We start from the raw sequence: 22181 nt of genomic DNA, 5'->3' as shown, positions 1-22181 counted from the left end.
ACTTATTTACTGTGTGGGTAGTGTAAGATTTATGACAGCCTTAACTATTAATTCTCACGTTTATAAGCACTGGGATTGTATAAACTGTGAGCCAGGTTAACTCCACTATTGTCACTTAGCAACTGTTACTGGCTATTAAAGTGAGTGTTTTCTTTTGGGAATTTCCCCATGAGGTCCCTGCACTACCTTCTCCGTCCAAGTTCCCTTTTTTTTTTCTTCTGTGGGTGTACTCAAAGTTTCAGCCTTGTTGCATGAAAGCACTTTATTAGGAACAACAATTAAGCAGATGCTCACTTCAAGAGACTTTGTGTAACAATCTGCAGTTTGTGGAATACAAGGACACAAGTAAACACTACGGTATGACAATAAGCTTAAGAGTATTTGGTTGTGGGTTTTGGTTTTTTGTTTTGTTCCCTTTTTTTAAACCCCCCCCCCACAAACTCTTTCAGTAAGTGGGGAAAAAATGTAAAAATCTAGGTGTGAGTAGAGCTGCCCAGGCTGAGAATTGCTCCTTTGAGACCTGCCACATTCATTGCACACATGACAACACCTGCACTTTCATTATGAAGCAGTATTAACCACATGCATTACAGCACAGCATATTTTCACCTTGGTTACTAGCAAAATACACACAAAGAAGATAGCCAAATTCAAAACTATAAGTTAGGGCCAAGATTTTCAGAAATCAGAACTCTAACTTAGGCTTTTAGACTGGGATCTTCAAAAATATCCACCTTACTAGGAATTCAGAGTATAAATCCGATTAATCTAAGACCTGGTTAAGTTAGAGAAAACACTCTTCATTTTCAAATTACAAGGCACCCAAGAGCTTCAAAAAAAACTTGTCAATGCTCAGCATTTCTGAAAAAACAGCCTTTTAGTTACATTGTGACATCAAGCTGAAGCTTGACTCCACATGGTTCTTGAAGCAACATTTACACCTTAAACCATAACTAACTATGAAATTACTGACCCAATCTCAGTTCTTAAACAGCTTCATATGAAAAAATTGTGGCCAATAAAAAACACTTTGAAAGACTGTCTATAAAATGAAGGGTTAAAAAAATTACTCAAATTGAAAACCAGGCTAGGAACAGAGATTTGAATCCACTTTGAAAGTTAATTAGTAAGGCATGGGCTTAGCACATTAGACAAAATTTTTATTTGTGGTTTTGCCACAAACTTCCTTGGAGATCTCCAACAAATCTCAACCTCTCTGCCTGTCAGTTGCTACAAATGGGAAACTGGTCTGTGCCTACTGCTTTGAGAGAAAAATAGCTCTTCGTACAGAACACATGACATGGGGCCTCTCCTAATCAACCCCTGGAGTTCTGTTTCATTTTTTGAAAAAATAATGTGGGTCAATGATTAAAACATTCTCCACTACTAGCTGTTCTATACTGACTTTATTTATGAGGAATAATGTTTAACAAGTCCTTTAGTATCTTAGGAGACTGCTTTTCTTGAGCAGATGGCAAAATTTACTTTCCTTTTTCTCCAAAAAACTTACACCTTGTAAAAAATAAAGTATGAAGATTTAGAAGATTGTAAGATCAAATCCTGAACATACTTGCAAGCCTTCAGCTCTTTTGAGTGGGGAGGGGTTTCATCCCTAAACAAGTCCTAAATCAGTTTTGTGTGCTTTACAGGATGAGACCTTCAGTTGCTGAATGAGCTTTGCCTACCTGTAGAGCCAAGGCCAGACCCCACTGTTTCATACTGTGCCACCCAAACCAAGGAAAACCCCTGTTTGCCTCCTTATATCCAAGACCTGTATGTTCTTCCAAAGCTGCAGCCACTGCTCAGATAGATACTGGGGAATTGACTTGACAGCTATTGAGTGCCCAAACCCTGTCAGAGCTGCTGGAACGACATTTTGATTCTGCTCTGCCACCCAGTATTCAGGTCCTTGCTGTATCTTATAGGCTACACCTGTACTGCTGTTCCCAAGACGGAAGGCTTTGCAGAACATGCAAGCTCAGGCCAGGATCTAACAGGACAGAGTGCACAGAAATAACCAAAGTTTTGAAGATTTTTCTCTTCTTATAGCATGAACAGAAGACAGATGTAAATCCCATGTGGCTCTAGCTTTGGGAGACAGGGGTCAGGAAGAAAGTATACAGAGAGGTCAGGAAAATGGATGGCCCTGTGGATACTCAAGCGTGGATGAAACTAAGTCTGCAAGGTAAGGGACTGCACAAGAGAAAATAAGGAGAAAAGTTTGGATGATCCTGAAAGAGATTGTGCACAAAGAAAGAATTGTGCACAAGTAGACCCTAAAAGGCTCTGAAGGAAGACATTTGGAAATACATCCAGTTTTTTCCTAATAAAACTCTTTGTTAAAAAATATGATTTGAACCTATACAAAGTGTTTAACACAACAGTTGGCATCTAAAATTCACTGAAACAATTTAACTAAGGTGAATTCCTACAGTTCTCAGATCGCATTGCATTTAATGGACTTTTTGAGGATACATTTTTCTTGCAGTGCTGGCACCTACAATTGCTATGGCCACTTCCAAAAGAAATTTATGCATGCTAACAGCAGCATTCAGCAGCTGCATGGCATGTATGTATGTAAATACTTAACAGACACACACACTTCCGTTGTATTTTTTTGTTTGTTTTCAGATTGGTAAGTATTTTCCAAATGCAAATAAAGACAATCTGGTGTAACCATCAGAACAACTACTCCATTCCACACTTGTTAGCCTGAGATCAGTTTTGATTACAATTGTGTTCCTTCCTGATAAAAAAGGTAAGATTCTGCTGCTACTCATGCAAAATACAGAATTTACTACCATTGAAAAATTCTAGATTGAGAGGTATAAAGCCCCAAAGCTGCAAAGAAATTTTTAATATAATACAAATATATATATACACACATCTATATATTTATACGCATATAGAGAGAGGTTTGAGTAGCACCTGCTGTAGTAGATTTATACGAGGACTTACAAGACCCTATTTTCAGTCAATTATAACTTTCTGAAAACTTCTTTTTCAGAAGTTATGTTTTCCATGCATGTTCTCCTATTGAGCAAAATCAAGTACCATATTTTTGGTTTATGTCACAGCAGGAAAAAAAAAAAAAAAAGAAAAACAAACAGGTTTTCATCTTCATATATTGTTTTCCTCTCACAATGAAAGAATGGCTGAACTTTACAGTTTGAACTCCCCGGATGGCTGACCCCCGCTGATTGCTAGGTACTTTTGTTATTTAGAAAACACTAATACTAATATTAGTAAACGTTACCATGGTACATGGACAAACACAGTGCAAGAGCTGGCCATTTTACTTCCCTGTCTCCAAAAGACATTATTTCCTAGACCCTGGGTGAAGACAAGCCAAGGAGTCAGCCCCAGGGACCAGAAGGCAACTCTATACGTTTCTTGCTTCACTGCAGACTGTGCAGCTGAATCCTTGGACCGCAGCATCACATTCCCATCAAGCTGTCCAAAATCAGCACCTCCCCTTTGTCCCATCCAGCCCACTTACGTTGAGGATGAAAAAGACAAGGAGCCAAAGCTGTTTACAGCACAGTTCACAGTATGGCACGGTGTAGCCGAGCACATTTTCCCACCTGAAACAAACTCAACAACCATGTGCTGTACTATGAACCATTGTTCAGCTGTGGTGTTCACTTCCGGTTTGAAAAGATGCTTCGTAATGGCACCTTACATTGAAATTACACAAACAGCCATTAGATTCAATTAAATATTTAGCACTGGCAATTTTCATGCATTTGTCATCAGGTGGAAGAAAAAAATCTCACATTCCCTGTATTTTATGAAGTCAGAAATGTAACAGCAATCTTCAGAATCGTTCTATAGAAGTCTAAATTACTGACAACTAGCTCTAACATGACATTAAAGAAGGGGACATACATTTAACATCACATTATTCAAAGTATTTGTATCTTAGAGACAGTAAGTATAGATTATTCTATTTATATACATATTCAATAAATGCATCAAGGCTATGGCTAGAACATTTGATTGCATGTGTGTGTATAAATCAAATAGGTGTGTCTGTGTGTATAAAGTTAGGCTGCCAAGAATTTGGCTGTATTTCTTCACAAGATAGGTCTTTTTGAAGGGATCTACAGCACCTCACATCATGACATCTTTTATTACCTTTATTTTAGTTAATCTTTTTTTCCCTTAGTTTCTTCTCCCCCCATCCTCCTGCTCTCTCAGAACTAGCTATTAGGGAAAAAATTCATATGGGCAGAATTTAATGATCTTCACAAATACAGTAAAAATTAAATACATTACTCTTAAATTATGTGCAATTTGGAAATGTAAGAATGTATGAAGGTCACAGGCATATTTATGGTAATAATGGCACCATACAGTTTTATATAACCAGCATTAGCTATAAGGTTTCCTATAATACTTTTATATATAAAGAAAACTAATCTGCTATACATGCATTACGAGCACTTTTCAACATACCACATAACTTCCAAACAGAACACTCTAAAAACAACCCAGAAGGCTTGTGAAGGCACTCTTTTGCTTGCTTTTTCTTTATGAAGTAAAATAACTACATAACTAATGACCAGGTACTCTGTAGGGCAACGTCACACAACTCATTACTTTATCCCAAAAGGATTCAACTTACAGCTACTGCCAAGTTTTCTAGGTAGAAATTTTTTTTTTGTTTTTAATAAAACACACTATCACCTTTCAGAATAATTTGAATTAGGGCCATCAAGCTGCTTAATATGGGTTCAGAAGATCTAAACTTAAGGACTTCTAATGCAAGATAGAGATGAGTCCCTTAAGCTATTTACTACCCTCAGAACACAAAGTTTACTTTTACCTGTCAGAGTCGCTGATACTATATCCAACATGAACCTTCGTCTTACTTTTACCTCTATCACCATCTTAAAGTTATAGTATCAAAATTACTCTGTAAACATTTTGTTCAGGTAGTGAAATTATGAATGACACCAAAGAAGAAAAATCCAGTTCAGAGTAATATTCCTTTCTTTGGAATCAAGGCTGCATGCCTTTTTTCCATCTCCAAGATGTAGATCTATAACAGAGTTACACAGAAACAGCACCAATAACAGAATCTATCAAGGAGCTAGAAGGCACTTGCTTTCCATCGTATCACCAAACCCAGGGTATGATTCCCGCATGCATCATTGCTGCACGCTGCCTGCTGCTATTTCACTGAGAGCAGGCTTTACCCCTTGAATAAAATGGTGTTTTTCATAAGCAAATCCTTGTAAGTGCAGATTAATCTTTTTAATAAATTAATGCTGATAATTTACGACATTCCTGTATCCTGAACTCTCTTCCCTGCGCAGAATGGCACGAATACAAAATCTACTAGCGCAGGCACAGGAATAAACCAGCAGCGGGATGATTTCTGATTCTGAAGCCAAACATCATCACTCCCCTCCTTTAAAACGGAGAAAGGGGGGTGGGCACAGAAGAAGAAAAAGAAAAAGAAAGACTGCCAAAACCAGCAGGCTAAGTAGAGTAACCGGAAGCGTACAATTTACTGCTAATGGTTCAGTGTCTGCAAAGGACTGCTCAAGCTGTGCTCAACAAAAACTCAGTAATAGCCAAAGAGGGAAGCAAAAAAAGGCGAGATGTTTGGTTTTACTTTCTGTCAAATACTGTTAAATATGAGCCACTTACTTACTTAAAAAAAATAGAATGAAAGAATGCAATAATGCTTTGTACAGGTGGTACCAAGGTCCCTGGCTGGGCCTTCAGACAAAACCATTCCCATGTAAACCTTAAAGAGGATTAATCCTCAAGGACCACTGTAATGAGACCTTAAAAGGCTGAACAACAGCAGCCTATCACGGAGGGAAGCAGTAGCCTGCTCCCAGAAGTCTTCTCTAGCAGAGTTACATCAAAGCAAACTGGGACCAGATAGCAGGATTCTGCAAGAATCCCTTATCTCGGCACTAGCGGATGCTTCTCCTCTGATTGTCTTGAACTGCCACCTGTCCCAGGCATCTTTGAAGGCAACGCTAAGCCTGTGATGGATCTGACCTCCTTGAGCTGAGATTCTTTTATGTCTTTCTTCATTTTCTGCTCTGTTACATTCTTTCCCTGCAACGCACACTACATGAAACAAAGGGAGTTCTCACTCCTTGACTTACTGTCCCCAGCTATTTGAAAGCAAAAAAACAATGTTAAGGATTATACTCCACCCGCAATATGGAGCTGTCCTCAGGAGACAAGCCTCTTATTTTTGAGAGTTATAACTAGATGGCTTTTACACGAAGGGACTTTACAATGAGGTTCAACATTGCTGGGAGCCAAGATATGAAAGCTGCGTATCAGAGATAGCTTAAAAAACAAAAAGATTCATAATACAGAAGTATATGAAAAATCACATTACAAAAATAAGCAGGAAAATAAGCAGGAAGCAGCAAGCCTCAGAGAAAACAGTAGTGTAATGCATGCATCCCATATTACACACAAATATCCTATAATACCAGTGTCCAGCATACTGTAACAGTGCTGAATTCATCCTAGATTAAAACAAAAAGAGTTGGCCAGTTTGAATAAAAAAGCAGCTCTGCTACCTGAGATACATGCATATGCTGACATAAAGCATACATACAGCTCACACATAGGCATATGGCTTTACCCCATGTCACACACTGGGGTTTCAGATTGTAAACAGCAATACACTGGCAACCATGCTCCCATCGTCCTGGTGACATGTACTTTCAGAAGGCATCAGCCAGAGTTAGAGAGAGAAGATGGGTACAGGGAGGTTTTCTGATAGCTACAAGCCACAATATACAAGTCACCAGGGTCCTAAATAGGCTAGGCTGAGGAGGAGTGCTGCTACAGCTTCCACCTTTGGTTTCCCACTACTGCACTCATTCAGATCGAGACCAGTTTTTAAGTCCTTTTCTTCTAAGCGCATAGCACTGTCAGAAGAACAAGAAGCAAACTATAGCTGGGCTGAAAAGGATGTTACCTGCCAGCAGCACCTCTCAGTTCCCTGCACTGACAAAATAAAAAGGCATCATTAGTTGCAGTTAGGTGGGGCTCATGGAAGTATTACGTAGCAGGATGGAAGCAGTAAAGAGAACGCATCTTCTGTTTTTGAAGCCTCCTAGGAAATCACAGCGGGGAGAATTCAACCAGCCGTGTAAATGGCAAGATTCTGTATCAAACAGCTAAGCTGGACATTTGATCTTTCATCATTACACACAGATAAGCAAAGATTGCAGTAAACAAGGAGCAGATATATAGTGTCTGAATGTTAATTAAGAGACATTACATGGAAAACACTGAGCATTTTCTGGAGCCAAGACCTATTGGCACATGTTGCCAAATTAACCTGGCCTAGAGGCACACTGCACTGCATGCTCAGAAGGAATGCAAAGTTGAAGACTACCTCTTCCCATCTATATGACAATTCCCACAACAGGGTATCATGCTCTGACTGTAACACCATACCGAGTGTTGAAGCAAATAACTAATGAAGTAGAATATGAAATAAATTTCATTCCACCATGTCAGGCTTGCACCAGCCTCCCTAAGAAAACAGAAGTCACTTCTCAGCAGCCAGCAGAGCACACCATTTCAGATGACTGTCTTCCTCAGAGAGTTGTTTCAGCACCTCGTGTAGCCTTAACAAGCAGTATCCACACCTACATCATTTCTTAGAGGCAGCCCAGAGGCCACCTGCTTAAGATAAGGCATGTCAACCTTGTGGTTTGCCAGCCTTCAAGCAATGGCCTCAGCAGCAATTGGACTACACCCCTCTGGTCCAGCAGGACCCTGCACGCCCAGGCAAGCCCCACGCGTTAGCACAACATGGGCAACACTCCCACAGGCTGCCCTGCAAAAAATCCCAGAGAGGGACGCTGGTCAGGATGCAGAAGCATGGCATGCTTTAACCTCCCTGTACAGACCACCTTTTCAGAGCAGTGTACACACAAAACTAACAACTACAGGAGGAATCACTACAGCAGCCCATATCCTCAACCTGCCTTTCTGGTTTATAATGCACAGAGGATGAAAAGCACTACTAAACGTAGGATGTGTGTTAATCTGACGTACACAATAAATAACTACCATCTGTGAAGAGATGTGCAATTTCCCAACAAGAACCCAGAAACACTTTCACAGGCCAGCATTTTTGGTTTCATTCAGGTTTTGTAATGTTTTCCAAGAGAGCAAAGTCAGATCAGGCCTTTGGTCTTTATTTATAAGGGGTTTCTTCCAGTTGGCTTTATGAGCCTATAGGCTTGTTTAAATTTTCTGTACTCAAGTTGACAAATCAAGAAAAGCTGAAAACCTGAAAGACTGAAAATAAGCCTAAGACCATGGTCACTGCCAGTTTCAGGCAAAGTAGGGGCATACATGAGCTGGCCATACATCAGACTCTCCAAATCAAACATCCCAAGTACTAGGCAGCTCAATGATTAGCCAGTGATACATGACTAGTGCTCCTCTTCTCCCTTCTACTTAAAAGAAGAAAAAAATTCCACTCCTGTCATAGCAGCAATTAATGGTTTTGACGTCTGGCACCAATTTTATTGTTAAAAGCACTGGTGTTGATGCCAACTCAAATATCGTCCAGCATCAAACATGGTTTTGGTGCCAACAGCTTCCTATCATTGTACCATGCTGGTCCATCCCGGTAAAGTGAGCAACCATTGTTTATACATAACACAGGCCTTGATCCAACAAACCTTATTCACCCAAGTAACCCAATTTCATTTCAACAGTGCTGTCTAACAGAAGTCAAGGCCAAAGTTGGAGGCTTTCAACAGTTATATCTGTAGGCAGGTTGTAAAAAAATACACAAATCAAATGCAGTACCTTTTTACACTACAGAGTGTGACATGGTGGAATGAAATTTATTTCATATTCTACTTCATTAGTTATTTGCTTCAACACTCGGTATGGTGTTACACTCAGCTGTTACCATAATCAGCCATTTATCTGAAAGTATGTCATACGCCATTACTTTTGGCTTGTTACCATAAGCTACTTCAACAGGGGACTGTAGATAGAAGAATAACAATGTTCAGCTCTTCATTTGCTAAATGGTAACATGGATCCTTGGGAATTATTATTTTAAATTGCAACTAGCATGAGGAGCAGGTAAGATGAAAGGGTAGAATATAAAGCAACTGGGGATTATTACAAAGTTCACTGAAGCCAGCAGCTGTTGATTCATTGAATTCTTTGGGTTCTGGATCAGCACCGTTTGGCTGTTTGGGAAAAATGATGGCTCAGGGCAGCACTGAAATGTGAAAGGGAAACCAGAACAAACAATGGGGGATCCACTCTGCTACCTTATTCAGTGTGAAGCAGGAAACAAGCGTAATTTAGATTAGAAAGCGATTCCGTTATCTGTGGAGGTATCTGTGCTGAACTCCAAAAACTCAGCAAGACAAATTCTGAAAGACAATACAAAACATTCTTTTTATCACTTACAATTTTTATCACTTTTTTTTTAAGTGATTATTATTATTTTTAAAAGGAAGTACAAAGATGATGTACAAACCTGTACATACAAACACTCCGGTGCACGTACTGCCTTTCTTGCTGCTATGCACAGACCACAACCACGCATGCCAATGACCACACAGCAACACAGCAGCTGTAGTCCTTAAAACACAGCTACCAATACATCAATATTTCGTACAGTACTGGTTCCCCACACTGGTGGTTGCTGCCTCAGCTGTAAGCCGTATGATCGCAAATGAAAGAAGGTAGCCAGTATATCTCTGACTGAAGGGGGAAGTGCTCTTGAAATGATCTACAAACTCAGATGTGACCCACGGAACTGGCTCAAGAGCCCCAGTTGTAAGTAATTTGAGCAGTGTTTTAATAAGAGGTTAGAGAGTACTGCGTAAACTACCCAAGAGCCAGGCTAAGAGGAAGCTAATTGGGTTGCCAGGTGTGAATAAAAGGAAGCAGAGGCTATGGCTAAGAGGCTCTCCTCCTAAGTACTGAGCTCAATCGATAGGAATAAAGCTATATCCGCTAGTGATCCTGAAAATGGTTCAGCAACCAAAGCATTTAAGCTGTCTTAAAAGTAAAGGCCTGTTCAACGAAGCTTGTGCTGAGAGACTTTCATGGGACAATCTTGAAATTGTACCTTGTCAACAGGAACCACACTGCCTTTCATAACCTCCCCGGATGAGTCCGTGCCACAGGGGGAGCGGGCCCATGGTGCCCCCACGCTGCCATTACCCCCACTGCCCGGCCTGAGGCATCCTCTGAGACACAACACACTCCTTCAGCGCCCACACATCTGGGCTTCCCCCCAGCCCCAAGGGCAGCAGCAAGGAGGGATAGCACACATCCAGATCTCAGTGACAAGCACCCAGGATGTAACAAAATTAACACAAGGGAACCATGAAAGAGGAGCACCCTATAGACATTAGGTACTCTGCAATCTATTACCACAGATTTCTTCACAAGAACTGAACGATGGCAGCGGAGACAGGGATAATAAAGAACTGAACTTAAATGTTTATTTTCTACATTTGGACATACTGATTTAAACGCCCAATTACAACACTGATGAGAGTACAGCTGCCTAAACACAGATACATAGTGCCATCTTACACCCCTAAGGCATCTGAGACGTTCATACGGAGTTAAGAGATATGACACAGACTATACTGGAGACCAGTCTTTCCAGGGTGGCAGACACAGACTAACTAGGATCCTCCCAGGCATGAAAATGGCACTTGAAACTGCAGCTTAGGCAACTGAATTCCCTCTATCACATTAACCAGATGGAAGACCACCAATGGAAAAGAATCATCTCCCTGGCAGTGTAAAGCACTGCGCAGTGGTTGAGTACATGGCTTGTACCCACCAGCTCAAGAGAATCTGCTTCAATTCTTGGTGGAAGTCACGATCACTGAACCAGCACCTGGTTCGCATGTTCCCCGTGCTTTGCCACAAAGACTCGAGCTGTTGCAGCCACAAAGCTCCTCTCAGATACAGGTAACACACCTGACACCAAAAGCCATGTAAGGCTGAGTTCTGGCTACCCTTTTTTAAAGCCCTAAGCAGTCAAGTCAAAGAGGGTGCTTTTCAACAGCAACCTGAGGAAATGCTTCAAAATTTGCAACAAACAATGCTTATCTTCCTTAGGCCACTAGTTCTCTACATACCTGTCATACTTGGCTAACCCCTTGCACTATGCAGCCTCACCAACAGCAGAAGGATCACTCTGATAACTAATAAAAAGACAAAACTATTGATCTTGCCTGTTGAAGTGGCAGGAATGAGCACAACAGTTATGTGTAGGCTGTGGGGTTCTTTGGGAGGGTTTTGGTCATTGGTTTTAATATTTTAAATTTTTTTTCAGAGAACACAGCAATGGGAAGTACCATATCTCCTGCATGCTAGTGGATCTCTAGGAGCAAAGAGGAAACTATAAAAATTTTCAAGTCAGATTTTTATGGCTTCTAAATTTCTTTCCCCCACCTTCCAGCTGCTGATGCTATAGAAGTTACCATGTAGGGACACAAGCTCAGTCCCAATCCACTACAGATCTTGTCATAAGGCTCTTAAAGACAGAAATGTCCAGAAATATCAAGGGACACAGCAACTTTGAAGAAGCTTTTCATTCTCTCCTGATTTAGGGACAGCTGATCTGCCTTGAGGCTAAAGAGATGGATTACATTACTTCTTGGCTTGCTTTTTTTTTTTTTTTCTCCAGAGTTCTGAACCATGATTCTATGGCTGTGAGCAATGTATTCTGTCTCCTTCCATGAAGGTAGCATACAACAAATACATACTGTAAAGCACCTAAAAAAGCTTTAGCTGACAAACCAAATCAGATCTGTGAAAAAGGTGTTTTTGCATTTCTCCTGTCTTTATCTTCCCTATTCCTTAAAAAAAAAAAAAGAGCAAAACCCAAAAATAAAACCAAAAACCTCACCCCACAGTTTACATGCCCTTGAACAACCAAAAGGAGAGATTGACAGAACCCATCTGCTACTTAGAAGGCTCCATACCTGGTAGTGCCTGGCAGGTAAATTCTTTTAGGTGCCAGAGAGGGATAACGTTTTGGTTTTTTTTAATGTGATCCTCAGGACGTTTTTTAAAAGTCCAACAGAGTTATAGGGCCATAAGACATCTCAAATATCCTATTCTACCTTCCACAAACAGGATCGCTTCTTTCCATATCATTGCATATAGCTTCCAGCTGAAATTAATACTACTGGTAATGACAAGGAAAAAAAGTCAGTATTCTAAGATATGTATTCACCTAAACTTAAAACAAAGAAAAAAAACCCTAAAAGATCACCTTTCAGCTTCTCACCCACATTACATTTCAAGGCCTTTCAGGTATTGTTAGTTCTGCAGTGTGTCTCATGCTGAGGAGAGATAAAATCCAGTAGAAGAAAGGACGTCTCTATGTGCGACTTCTAGCTGTAAATCTATGGGTGCAATTGTAACGTCCAAACAAGAGCATCATGCAGGGGCAGAACTCCAGGGCTCTCAAGAGATCCTGCTTATTCCACAAAAGGACTCCAGAGAAATGGGCAGGAGTATTTGTAGCAAGCAGCACTTCCCAAACATGACCAGAGAGGTTTGGAAGGCATCTTGGAGAAGAAATTTCCATTTATAAGATGCTGTTAAACTTAAGAAGTCTGCAGCACCTTCCAAACTTTCAGTGAAGTTGCTTCTGACCCTAAGTTTGATTGACAGCAGTAATATATTTCTGTTGGAGGCTACTGAAAAACATATTACATTTTAGATTTTTATGCAAAAAAATGTATTTTTGCAAACATGCGAATTTTCTTAAAGACCAACATTTCAGTTGCTCAGCTGACACCAGTAAACTGATATTCACTTTTGTACTAGAGGCTTTTTTTCCTGTGAGTTTTATTAAAAGCTTTAGATTTTACTTTTTTCAACTACTCCTCCCTGACAACATTTGGAAACCACCCCATAAATCACTGTCAGTGGAGAGTTTTCTTACTAAAGCGCTTAAGCCCCTCCCCTGCAAAATGCTGTGGAAAGAGCTGAAGTAGGACCCAGATTTTCAGAGGTATTTAAGAGGCAAAACTCACTCTGAAATTAAAGAGCCCCTAAATGTCTGTAAAGACCCCAGCCCTAAATCTCTACAAGGATTCCTCACTGACACTCTCCTACCACTGTCCAACAAGGCTGCAGGGAAACCCTCTGTAAAAACCTATCCTGGGTTCCTGCCACCTGGTAACAGTGGGAAGCTAGAGATGAGCTAAGAAAAGTGCCTGCTTTGGGGCTATCCAAAAGCATCTCGGTTGTCCCTCCAGAGTCCCAACATGTGCCATGAAGAGGACAAGGGAGGTCACTGGTTCCCCTCTCTACAAAGCAAATGGAAACCCCCTTCCATGAGCTTAATTGCACATGGTGACCTGGACTGCTCTTGCTGTCCTAAGCGCTGCCCACAGCTGGCCATGGTGGTTCAAGCCGTGTTGTCTTGAAAAGCCATTGCTTTCTAATTACTGCATTTCAAGGCAATGTTTCCAGTTACCAGCTTGCATTTGCAGAAACAGAATCTAATTTCCTCCTCCCCCCCCTTTTCCTTTTCTATGGGGAGATGAAGGAAGGGGAATTCTTGTCAAAAGAAATTAAAACACAGTAAATGAACAAGTGCACCTAGTGAACCAGCACTGTATTTTTCTTGCTGTGGTCTTTTGTTCATGTTCCAAATTGATTTTGAGATGACACTAACACTGGGTAATCTAACCTGGGCAGTTGTGCGGGGACCGATCCTTACAAAGCACAAATTCATGCACAGTCAGTGGGAGCTGAGGGCAATCGATACCTTTGGAGGGTTAATCCTATGAAATGTGCAATAAGCAGTTCCCACTTCCCCAGATAGATACAGAAGCTTCAAAACCATCAGAATAAATCCCCAGTAAGGAGGAAAAAAAGAAAAGAAAAAAAAAAAAAGAGTGAAGGAGTGAGTTCCTGCTTTCAGCTACAGTACAACCTCTCTGAGATGAAGGGATGTACCAGAAAGAATCCTGCCAGGGCCATTCCTGTATATACAAAGTTTTAGATCAGAGCCAACTGAACTGTCACTGCTTTTTTACTTAAGATAATTCTTCAGGCTTTACTAATTAGGTACTAACAATTCTTTCAAATGAGCTGTGAAACCCAGGGAAGAATACCAGCAGTATGTTTTAAATCAAAGTGTTTACATCAGGAATGATTCATTTTTTCCATGAGGAATGACTTGTGAGACAGGCAGTCTTAGCACTGCCATAAATCTGCGTGGGAATTAAAATTGGGGAAGAGAATAACAAAGGGAAGTTGCTATCCCCACCTTCCCTGCCTCAGCCCCACCTCTAGAGACAGAATTTACATTAACAAGGGGCTCCAAGCAATCAGTGTTTGAGAAAGACAGGGTTTTAAATCCATTTAAGAAACACCGATTAAGCCCAGTAACCCTGCTCTCCTCAGTAAAGAAAAGGTACAACACAAGAAGCAGAACTCCAGCATTTTTGTCATCTTCCCTAAAGCTTTTAAAGAGAAAAAAGTTTTTTAAAAGTTTTAAAAAACAAAAGCAAAGCCCCCATACTTTGTAAGCAGTGTTTAAACAGCGCATAAGAAATCCCTAACACACACACAAAAAAAAGAAAACAAAAATTTCTGGTTTAGGCCTGTATGTTTTCCCTTTTATCTCCTGCAGGATAGAGGGCTGTGAGCTGAGCACGAGGCTGCTCTCTCGTTCCCAGTTGCTAAATGGTTGAGGAGCTCTATGGTTGTGCAGAAGGGCCGCCAGCTCCATAGCATGTTTCATCTCAGCTGTTTGAAAAGCTGGTCCACTTGAAACACATCTATTATCCCCACCCACACTCTGCAGGAGAGCAAACTCCCCCTCAATGAGGTATTTATTCCACGTATATGGTAACTATTATTTCCAACATTTACAACATCAGTCATTTTAATTAGGAAAAAAATTATAACAACAAAAAAATCCTGGAACGCACATACACAGAGACACGCATATTTACATGTAGAAATGCAAAGCATTCAAGTTGTTTCTAATAACTGCAGCTCCTGGAGGGGACATGCTTTCCACACACAATTGACTTAAATGCTCTTTTTCTTTTCTTGCCATAAAAATATACAGATGTCCTTCAAAAAAATTATTTTCCCTTTTCCTGTGTTACAGGAAGCCTGCCCACACTTTTAAATACAAAGTGGGTATAAATAGAAGCACAAATTAGGCATCTTGAAAAGTCTATATTTTCCAACCACAGGGAAACTAAGGAATTACTGTGAGCGTTTACATATCCAACTATGTTGAATTAAAACAGTATTTTCTATCCATATGCCCAGCAAAACTGGCAAGAAACCAAAGGAGGGAAAGATAGCCTTGCTGGTTCTTCACCTGTTGTCACACCAGGTCTAGGGTATGTTTACGTTATTCAGCCTTCTTCATATGGACCACTGTAAGTGTCAGCCTGAATACAGTCACCTCTTTGATGAAAGCATGTCTTACATATATAAGTGATACAACTACTATGAAAATTTCAGTAAGCCTGTCTGCTTTTCCATAAATCTAACTAGACATTTTTCTCTTTAGTTGTCCTTCTGTATCACATCTATTAAAGGTAAATAAAAGCATGACGTCTTTTTATATGACATTAATAGCTTGAGGGATTTTATAAATCAGTGAGTACAAATGTACAACTAGCTAGAGCAGCGGTGAAGCAGGTCTGCCCATCTGATGTTTTCTGACTTAGACTTCTGCTTTAAGATCATGTTGCTCATTTAAGATTAACTCATCTCCTGTTTCTCTACTGTTACATGCTGAATAACTTCTGCTGTTCTCTCAACTTCTGACATCAATGTTTTTCTAGTAGCCCACACATCCTAACTAGCTAGCATTATTGGTCACAACACAGACATAGTGGCTTTGTTAAATCTTGAGAACTCTCGGCAAAAGGTGAATTCAATAAAATAAAATAAAATTAAATTAAATTAAATTAAAAAAATAAATGCAAACCACTCAGACTCGTTCTGACCGGCTGGCCCTTGTTCTTCAGTAGCATCAATAACACATTGAACTAGGTTTAAGGGGTGAGCTGGCAGCTGGTTAGATGGTCAAAATGGCAATCATCACCACTAAATTCAGCATAAGGTTAATTGTTTGTTTGGGAGGTTCTTTTTGCCACACATTTCATCTCTCCCCAGTTGTACTGCCTACAAATAGAGAAGCTATTTTGCTTCCCCAATAAGATTTATTTATTTTTAAGTGAGATTTGGGGGTCGCATTAACAAACCGTAAGCTACAAATGGTGTCTCCAACCCACGAGCTAGTGTTTCTACGCACTGCTGCTCGTGAGTGGCCGTTTGCTCTGCACATTGACGCCGCTCTGGCAGGCGGGTCTGCGGCTGGTGTGCTGCGGCACATCCTCCTCAGCAGAAAGATGAGTAACTCTCCCAGAGGGTTTGAGCAGAGCTGTGCGAGAGAGGAGGAGGAGGAGGAGGAGGGTGTAGAGAAACCGACTGCCTACACTGGAAGAAAGCCCAAAAGCTTAACTGCAAACTTTTCCCCTAAATACTGATATAAACTATAAAGACAACAAGTGTTCACTTTCTCATAATACCTCCATCCTTATTAACAATCAGGGTCTTTTTTTTTTTTTTTTTAAAAAGGAGGGTTGTGAGACTTAAGGTTGTGCGAGACATACTTTGATCTGCACCCTGATGAGTGAACATTCCCCTTTGCTGCTAGCCCAACTAATGAAGGGATAAAATTAGCTTTTATCCCTGGCACTTTCTTTAGAAAAAAAACATGCACTAATCAGCTGTCCTCACTAATCAGTCGTCTGGCTAATGACCTTTTGCCTTAAAACACTAAAATTTCTGAATGATGGGGAAAAAAAAAAACCCAACGCAGACTGGCCCCTCTTTGTGGGTCTTAAGCCTCTCATCTGGAACTAGAGACTGGAAGGTTAAATGGCAAATCTGTATCCTGACTGGGTGATAAATCTATAATCAAAAGGCACAAGCCTTGACACCTCAAGATGTACTTCATTACTACACAACTAAATGATTTTTTTTTCCCCTCTCTTTTTTTGTAAACTAGAAGCAGATGAAAAAAATTGCTTAACTCCCTCATATTTTGCCTGTGGAGAAATCTATTCCACATCTGTGTTCAAGTGTCAGTTAATTTCTTACTTTTTTATTAATGCCTGAGCAGGAATTCAGAAGTTGAAACCATTTGCCTTTTCCTCCCTCCCCCCCCGCCCCCCTAATTCAGGCAACTGTAGCTGGGGAAGAAAATTGCAAACCCACTCCATCAGCCCGCATACTCAAATACACACATGAATCCCTAAAAAACCCTCCAAAACAAAAATCCCCAAAACACAGCAATAAATCTTTCAATCCCACACACACCCCAAATTCTCATTGTACGAGGCACGGTCCTTCCTCTTAATACCATACTTTAACATTGTTTTAAAAGAGGGATTTTAAGGCCTGTTTCATTTTCCTTCTGTGCCTTCTTTAATGAGGCTTTTTCTCTTCATGCATTAAGGAGGTGGAGCAAATGCAACCCTGGATGGCTGAGGAGGATTAGCAACAGATGAGATGTCCTGTGGAAGTTGCTTTGCAGAGGCCTGTGATAATTTCAAACTGCAGTGCAACTGCACCCTGGTTTTTAACTTCAGAAAGAAAGATCGTATTTACCTTAACCCTGCCCCGACAAAGCAGTTCTCCCTGGGGACGCCGTGAGGCGACAAATAAAATTACATTAAATTTGACAGCCTTCCAACTTTGCATCCCCAAACAAACCAGCGATCGATACTCACGGTAATGAGGGTCCATGTAACCATTTCGGGGGTCCATGGTAAAGAGCGTCCCACGGTAAGGTACAGAAGGTTCGGGAAGGTGCGATATAGATCCATGGATCTCCTTCTTGATTAATGAGGCCCTTTCCTCGCTCGACGTGGAAGGCTCTTCACTGATCTTGCCGAGGCCTTGCCCACCCTGCGGCTGCATTGTGATCGCGTTCCTTCTCTCTCTGTGATAGGTCTGCCCAGGACTTTCATCCTCTGCAAAAAAATGAGGGAGAAGAAAGAGAGAAAGGAAGGAGAAAGAAAGAGAGACACACACTTTTAGCCCATTTTATAGCAAATACAATAAAGAAAAGTTCTCCCCCCACACACACATGCACTCCTCCTCGGTACCCCCGCCTCATGGTGTAAGTTTGTGACAGTCGGTGCACGTGTGGCTATGAGAGATGGTCTGGGGAAGCCCGCCTGCTCAGAGCGGGCAGCTGCTGAGCAGTAGATCATCGTCACCCATGCGCCGATGCTCCTACCGGCAGGGCTATCAATCGCGAGAGAACAGACACAGGCTTGCTGTTTTCTTGCCTCTGGGACAAGGAGACAGGGAGTTTGGGCTGCCTGACGGAGAGGCAAAAAACAATTTGTCACGAAGATGAGAAGATGAACCCCGCCGGCTGGGCCTAAATCAAACCCAGCCACCCACTGCTGCTCTGCAGCCGGGCTCCGGTCCCTGGAGGTTTGCTTGTGTGAGAGGCCAGAGCCTTGCAGGAAGGTCGTTAGCAAGCAGAAGCAAGGTGGGCAACAACAACAAAATGAGTAAAATTGCTCAAGATACAGCACCAGCAGCATCAGGCAGGTGCAAGTGAGGCCACCTTCTCTAAGTGTCACCACAAGGATGCATGTGGAGGGCAGTGGAGCGTGGTGCTCCCCCCTCCTTTTTCCCTACATCCACACATACAAATCCACAAATTCTTAATGACCAAGGAGAAAAAGAAAAAAAATAAAAAATTAGGAGGATCAAACCCAAGCCCCAGTCTGGAGTAGACCTCTAGGCCTTTAGACCAGGACCAGGTGTTGAATCAACCCTCTGCTCCCACATGAATTTTAACCCCTGGGGACCACGTGGACCCTTCAAAAACAGACCAAGGGGTTCTGTTCTTCAAAAGCCAGATGCACATTCCCGGATACGTTTCGTACATGCCATGTGGTGGAGAAGTTTTGTTAGCTACACAAGTCTCTACTGTAAATGCTCTCCTAAAGTTGCATTATTGCTTTAAAATACCGAGACTTTTCTATAAACAAGCTCGACTGCCAGCTGTAATCCTGGCCCATTCCCACGCTCCAGGTAAAACCTTGTTCAATCAGCCACTCTGCATGTAAAGGCATACTTCAGTACATCTTGAAGAAGTACTGATAAATGTGCTTAGCTTCAAAAGTTGCTCAGTGGTTCTATAAATGCATGAGGAACTTCATATTATTAAACACCGGGCACAAAAAAGGTAATTAGAAAGGAAATGAAAACACCCCTAGGAAACAAAACTAAGGTACAACCCACACACAAGGAAGTATCATTGACAACAGTGCCAAGATTGCACTTCAGTGGTCAGAGATTTGAGGTCAGGGCTAAACGTTTACTTGTACCTTGCCCTGGTCTACTCATTCACACAGCAAAAGCACCAGTGAGCAATTCACCAGGACGCTGCTTTCATCAAGGCTGACATCAGCGTAACTCAACCTATTCGCCTTCATATGAATTAGATTAGAAACAGACTCCATACGTATAGATACCTGGAGCTGAATTTTGGCCATTATATCCCTAAACTAGCTACACCATTGCTTTGAAGGCGATGCTCGCTAGGCTTCTCCCTGCCCCCTCTCCTCCCAAGTAGCAACAACAAGAAAACCCAGCAGCATAACCTATTGAGCACTTAATTATTTTTTCTATCTCGAAGTATTACAGCAACCGGGGTCTGCTGACTTATCAGCATCTTCCAGGGACTGAATTCTTTTTACAGCCAGCAGTAATTCTCCATACAGAGCATTTCCAGGGTTGGGTCTGAGGAGAAAGAGTTAATGGAAACAGACAACAACACTGCAGAGTTTAAACCCTTTGCCCTTTTCTACTTTTTATTAATATGCACAGGCACCGGTCCCTGCTCTGGATTAGCAGGGTTTAAGGTTTCAACTTTTTACACTGAAGCTGGTTTTAGTTAGAGAACTGCAAAAGGGAGTCTAAAACTTTAAAACTTATATGAGGTTTTTAGAAGGCTGCTTGTATAACTAAAAAATAAAAAATAAATCAACCCAAAGTCATATTTTCCATCAGGTTCCTCTCTATCTGGAGTCTTTTATGTTAAACTTCAACCTAGAGTGAACTTTCACTGATGAGATGTAAACTCTTGTAAAAATAGGGGATTACACTCCATTTGAAATCCTGAGAGACCCTTAAGCAGAGCAAGCTAACCTGTGCTACCACAGCACGGAAAGAAGCAAGCTGGAGTGATTTGTGGGGCTGTATAATCAATCCAAGGATCAGATAGGATTTCAGTTATTTTACTCTTCCATATAAAGATAATATTTGTTAAAACTGCCATCCTGGGATACAACAAGAAGCTGACGTCCGTCTGCAGGCTCCACTTTCATTCTTTCCTTCTCAAAACATGCATGTGTCATGAATCAAGGTACTAGTGACTGCCATGGAATAAGCTGATTTTCCAAACTGCTGAATGAAATTCAAAACCTACTTGCAGTAACTTTGAAACTAAAGGAAAAATGTGGGGTTTTTAATAAGCTTTCCCCCCCTTTTTTTTTGTTCCTCGAGGAAAAAAAAAAAAGGAAAGAAAAAAAAAAGCAGTATTTTTCCCTCTGCATCAAACCATCTCTCTCCCCATTATGAAATTACTGTCCCGTGCTGTTAGAAGTCAAACATTTCTGTATGCTGTCTGCCATGTAAAAATTCCCCTAGAAGTATTTTTTTTAAGTAAACATGACAGCATTTTTGCAATAATAAGGAACATTCAACAGCCAAACATCTTGCTAAGCATTTACTTCACGCTCCGCACCACTGAGCTGCTTTTGATAGGGAGGCAGATGGGAAACTTGACAGGACCCGAGCTCCAGGACACGAACAGGCAAGAGGTTTGCAGGAGCTCCCCGGGCACCGAGCGGGGAAACTCCTCTTGCAGTAAGTAATGCTGCTGACTCTCACAACGGCAGGCGAGCCACTCCAGCGCGCCAGAAGGCGAAAGCTGTCTAATCTTGTTCTGTTTCAGCTGAATCGTTCAATAAAGTTTTAAGAGTAAGTGCGGGCAAGCCGTGCCAGGCCAAATTATTGACAGAAACTTACTGCCCACCATGGCAACAAGTGGGGCTCTATAGCAAAAATGTAAGCAAACAGCCCACTTCTCCGGCAGCATCTGCCAAAGGGGTTTACAGCCAAATACATGACAACTGTTACTGCTCTGCTCACGTTTTAGAAGTGGCCAGCTTAAGGGTCAAAAGAAACATCCGATTTACTAAAATCTTGCAGAGACACCAATGCCAAAGTCAAAAGGACTGATTCTCCCTCAACTCCATCTGCTTCCCGCTGGTGGGACCCCACTGACTCCAGCACAGTTCAATGGGCCTTTTGCAGATGTAGGAGAGAGGTTAAAGAAAAAAAAAAAAAGAAAAAAGGAAGAGTAATCAGGCCCCAAAAGCAATCTGCATAAGCTTCTCTTTCTTCATGTATGCCCTACTCTGTTTTAGCAAGCCAGTAGCCAGAGACACACAAGTGCCCAGTCTGGAATGATCACATTAATCTAAGGTTCTCCCATCCACTGAGAAACATCTGATTTACTCCTGCTATTCTGATCAGAAGCATTTTTTATTAGAAGCGTTGAGCACCAAGGAACACGTCATTTAATCAACAAGCTTTTTCAAAAAACTCAAACTGGGCAGCATGCCTAAACAAATGCACTTTTAATTGTTCAGCTAATTTGCCCCCAAAAAATAAGAATCGGGACAACAAAACCTAATGCAAAAATCCATTAAACTTTCTTTCCCTCTTGAACTTTTTTTGCTCTTTTTTTTGTTGTAGACCGAGACACAAAGTAGAAGCTTTTTTATTTTAAACCTCTTAAAGTCAGCAACAAAAATTAAAAGTTGAAATCTAGTGATACACCACTCTAAAAATCTATCTCAACACACTTCAGAGAGACCCCCGCTTAAATGAGACACCACCAGCCCATAAATTTGTTATGTATTAAGTTTCATCACAGCATTTCTGCATGCAACTTGTGGAGAGAGTTACTGTCTCACGAGCAATCTGCCAACGCACTTCGGCTGGGTAAGAGAAGAGACAGGGTACTTACAACTCAGTCCAAGAGACCCTGGCTGATGCTCCCTCCAAGCTCTTCTCTTGACCAAAAA

The 22181-nt window shown here is 41.3% G+C and overlaps 1 protein-coding gene across 3 annotated transcripts in view; it reads right to left on the bottom strand.

The window, feature by feature from the left end:
• GLI3 (GLI family zinc finger 3) overlaps positions 1 to 22181 on the bottom strand; it is a 214166-nt gene that overhangs the window by 125684 nt on the left and 66301 nt on the right. For all 3 annotated transcript variants that reach the window (XM_075745325.1, XM_075745327.1, XM_075745326.1), the window contains exon 3: positions 17793 to 18035. In XM_075745325.1, coding sequence (XP_075601440.1) covers positions 17793 to 18035 — 243 coding nt within the window. The remainder of the gene's footprint in view (positions 1 to 17792; positions 18036 to 22181) is intronic.

This window comes from Balearica regulorum, chromosome 2 (assembly GCF_011004875.1).
Source record: "Balearica regulorum gibbericeps isolate bBalReg1 chromosome 2, bBalReg1.pri, whole genome shotgun sequence".
NCBI lineage: Eukaryota > Metazoa > Chordata > Aves > Gruiformes > Gruidae > Balearica > Balearica regulorum.
This window is presented reverse-complemented; position numbering and strand designations above follow the sequence as displayed.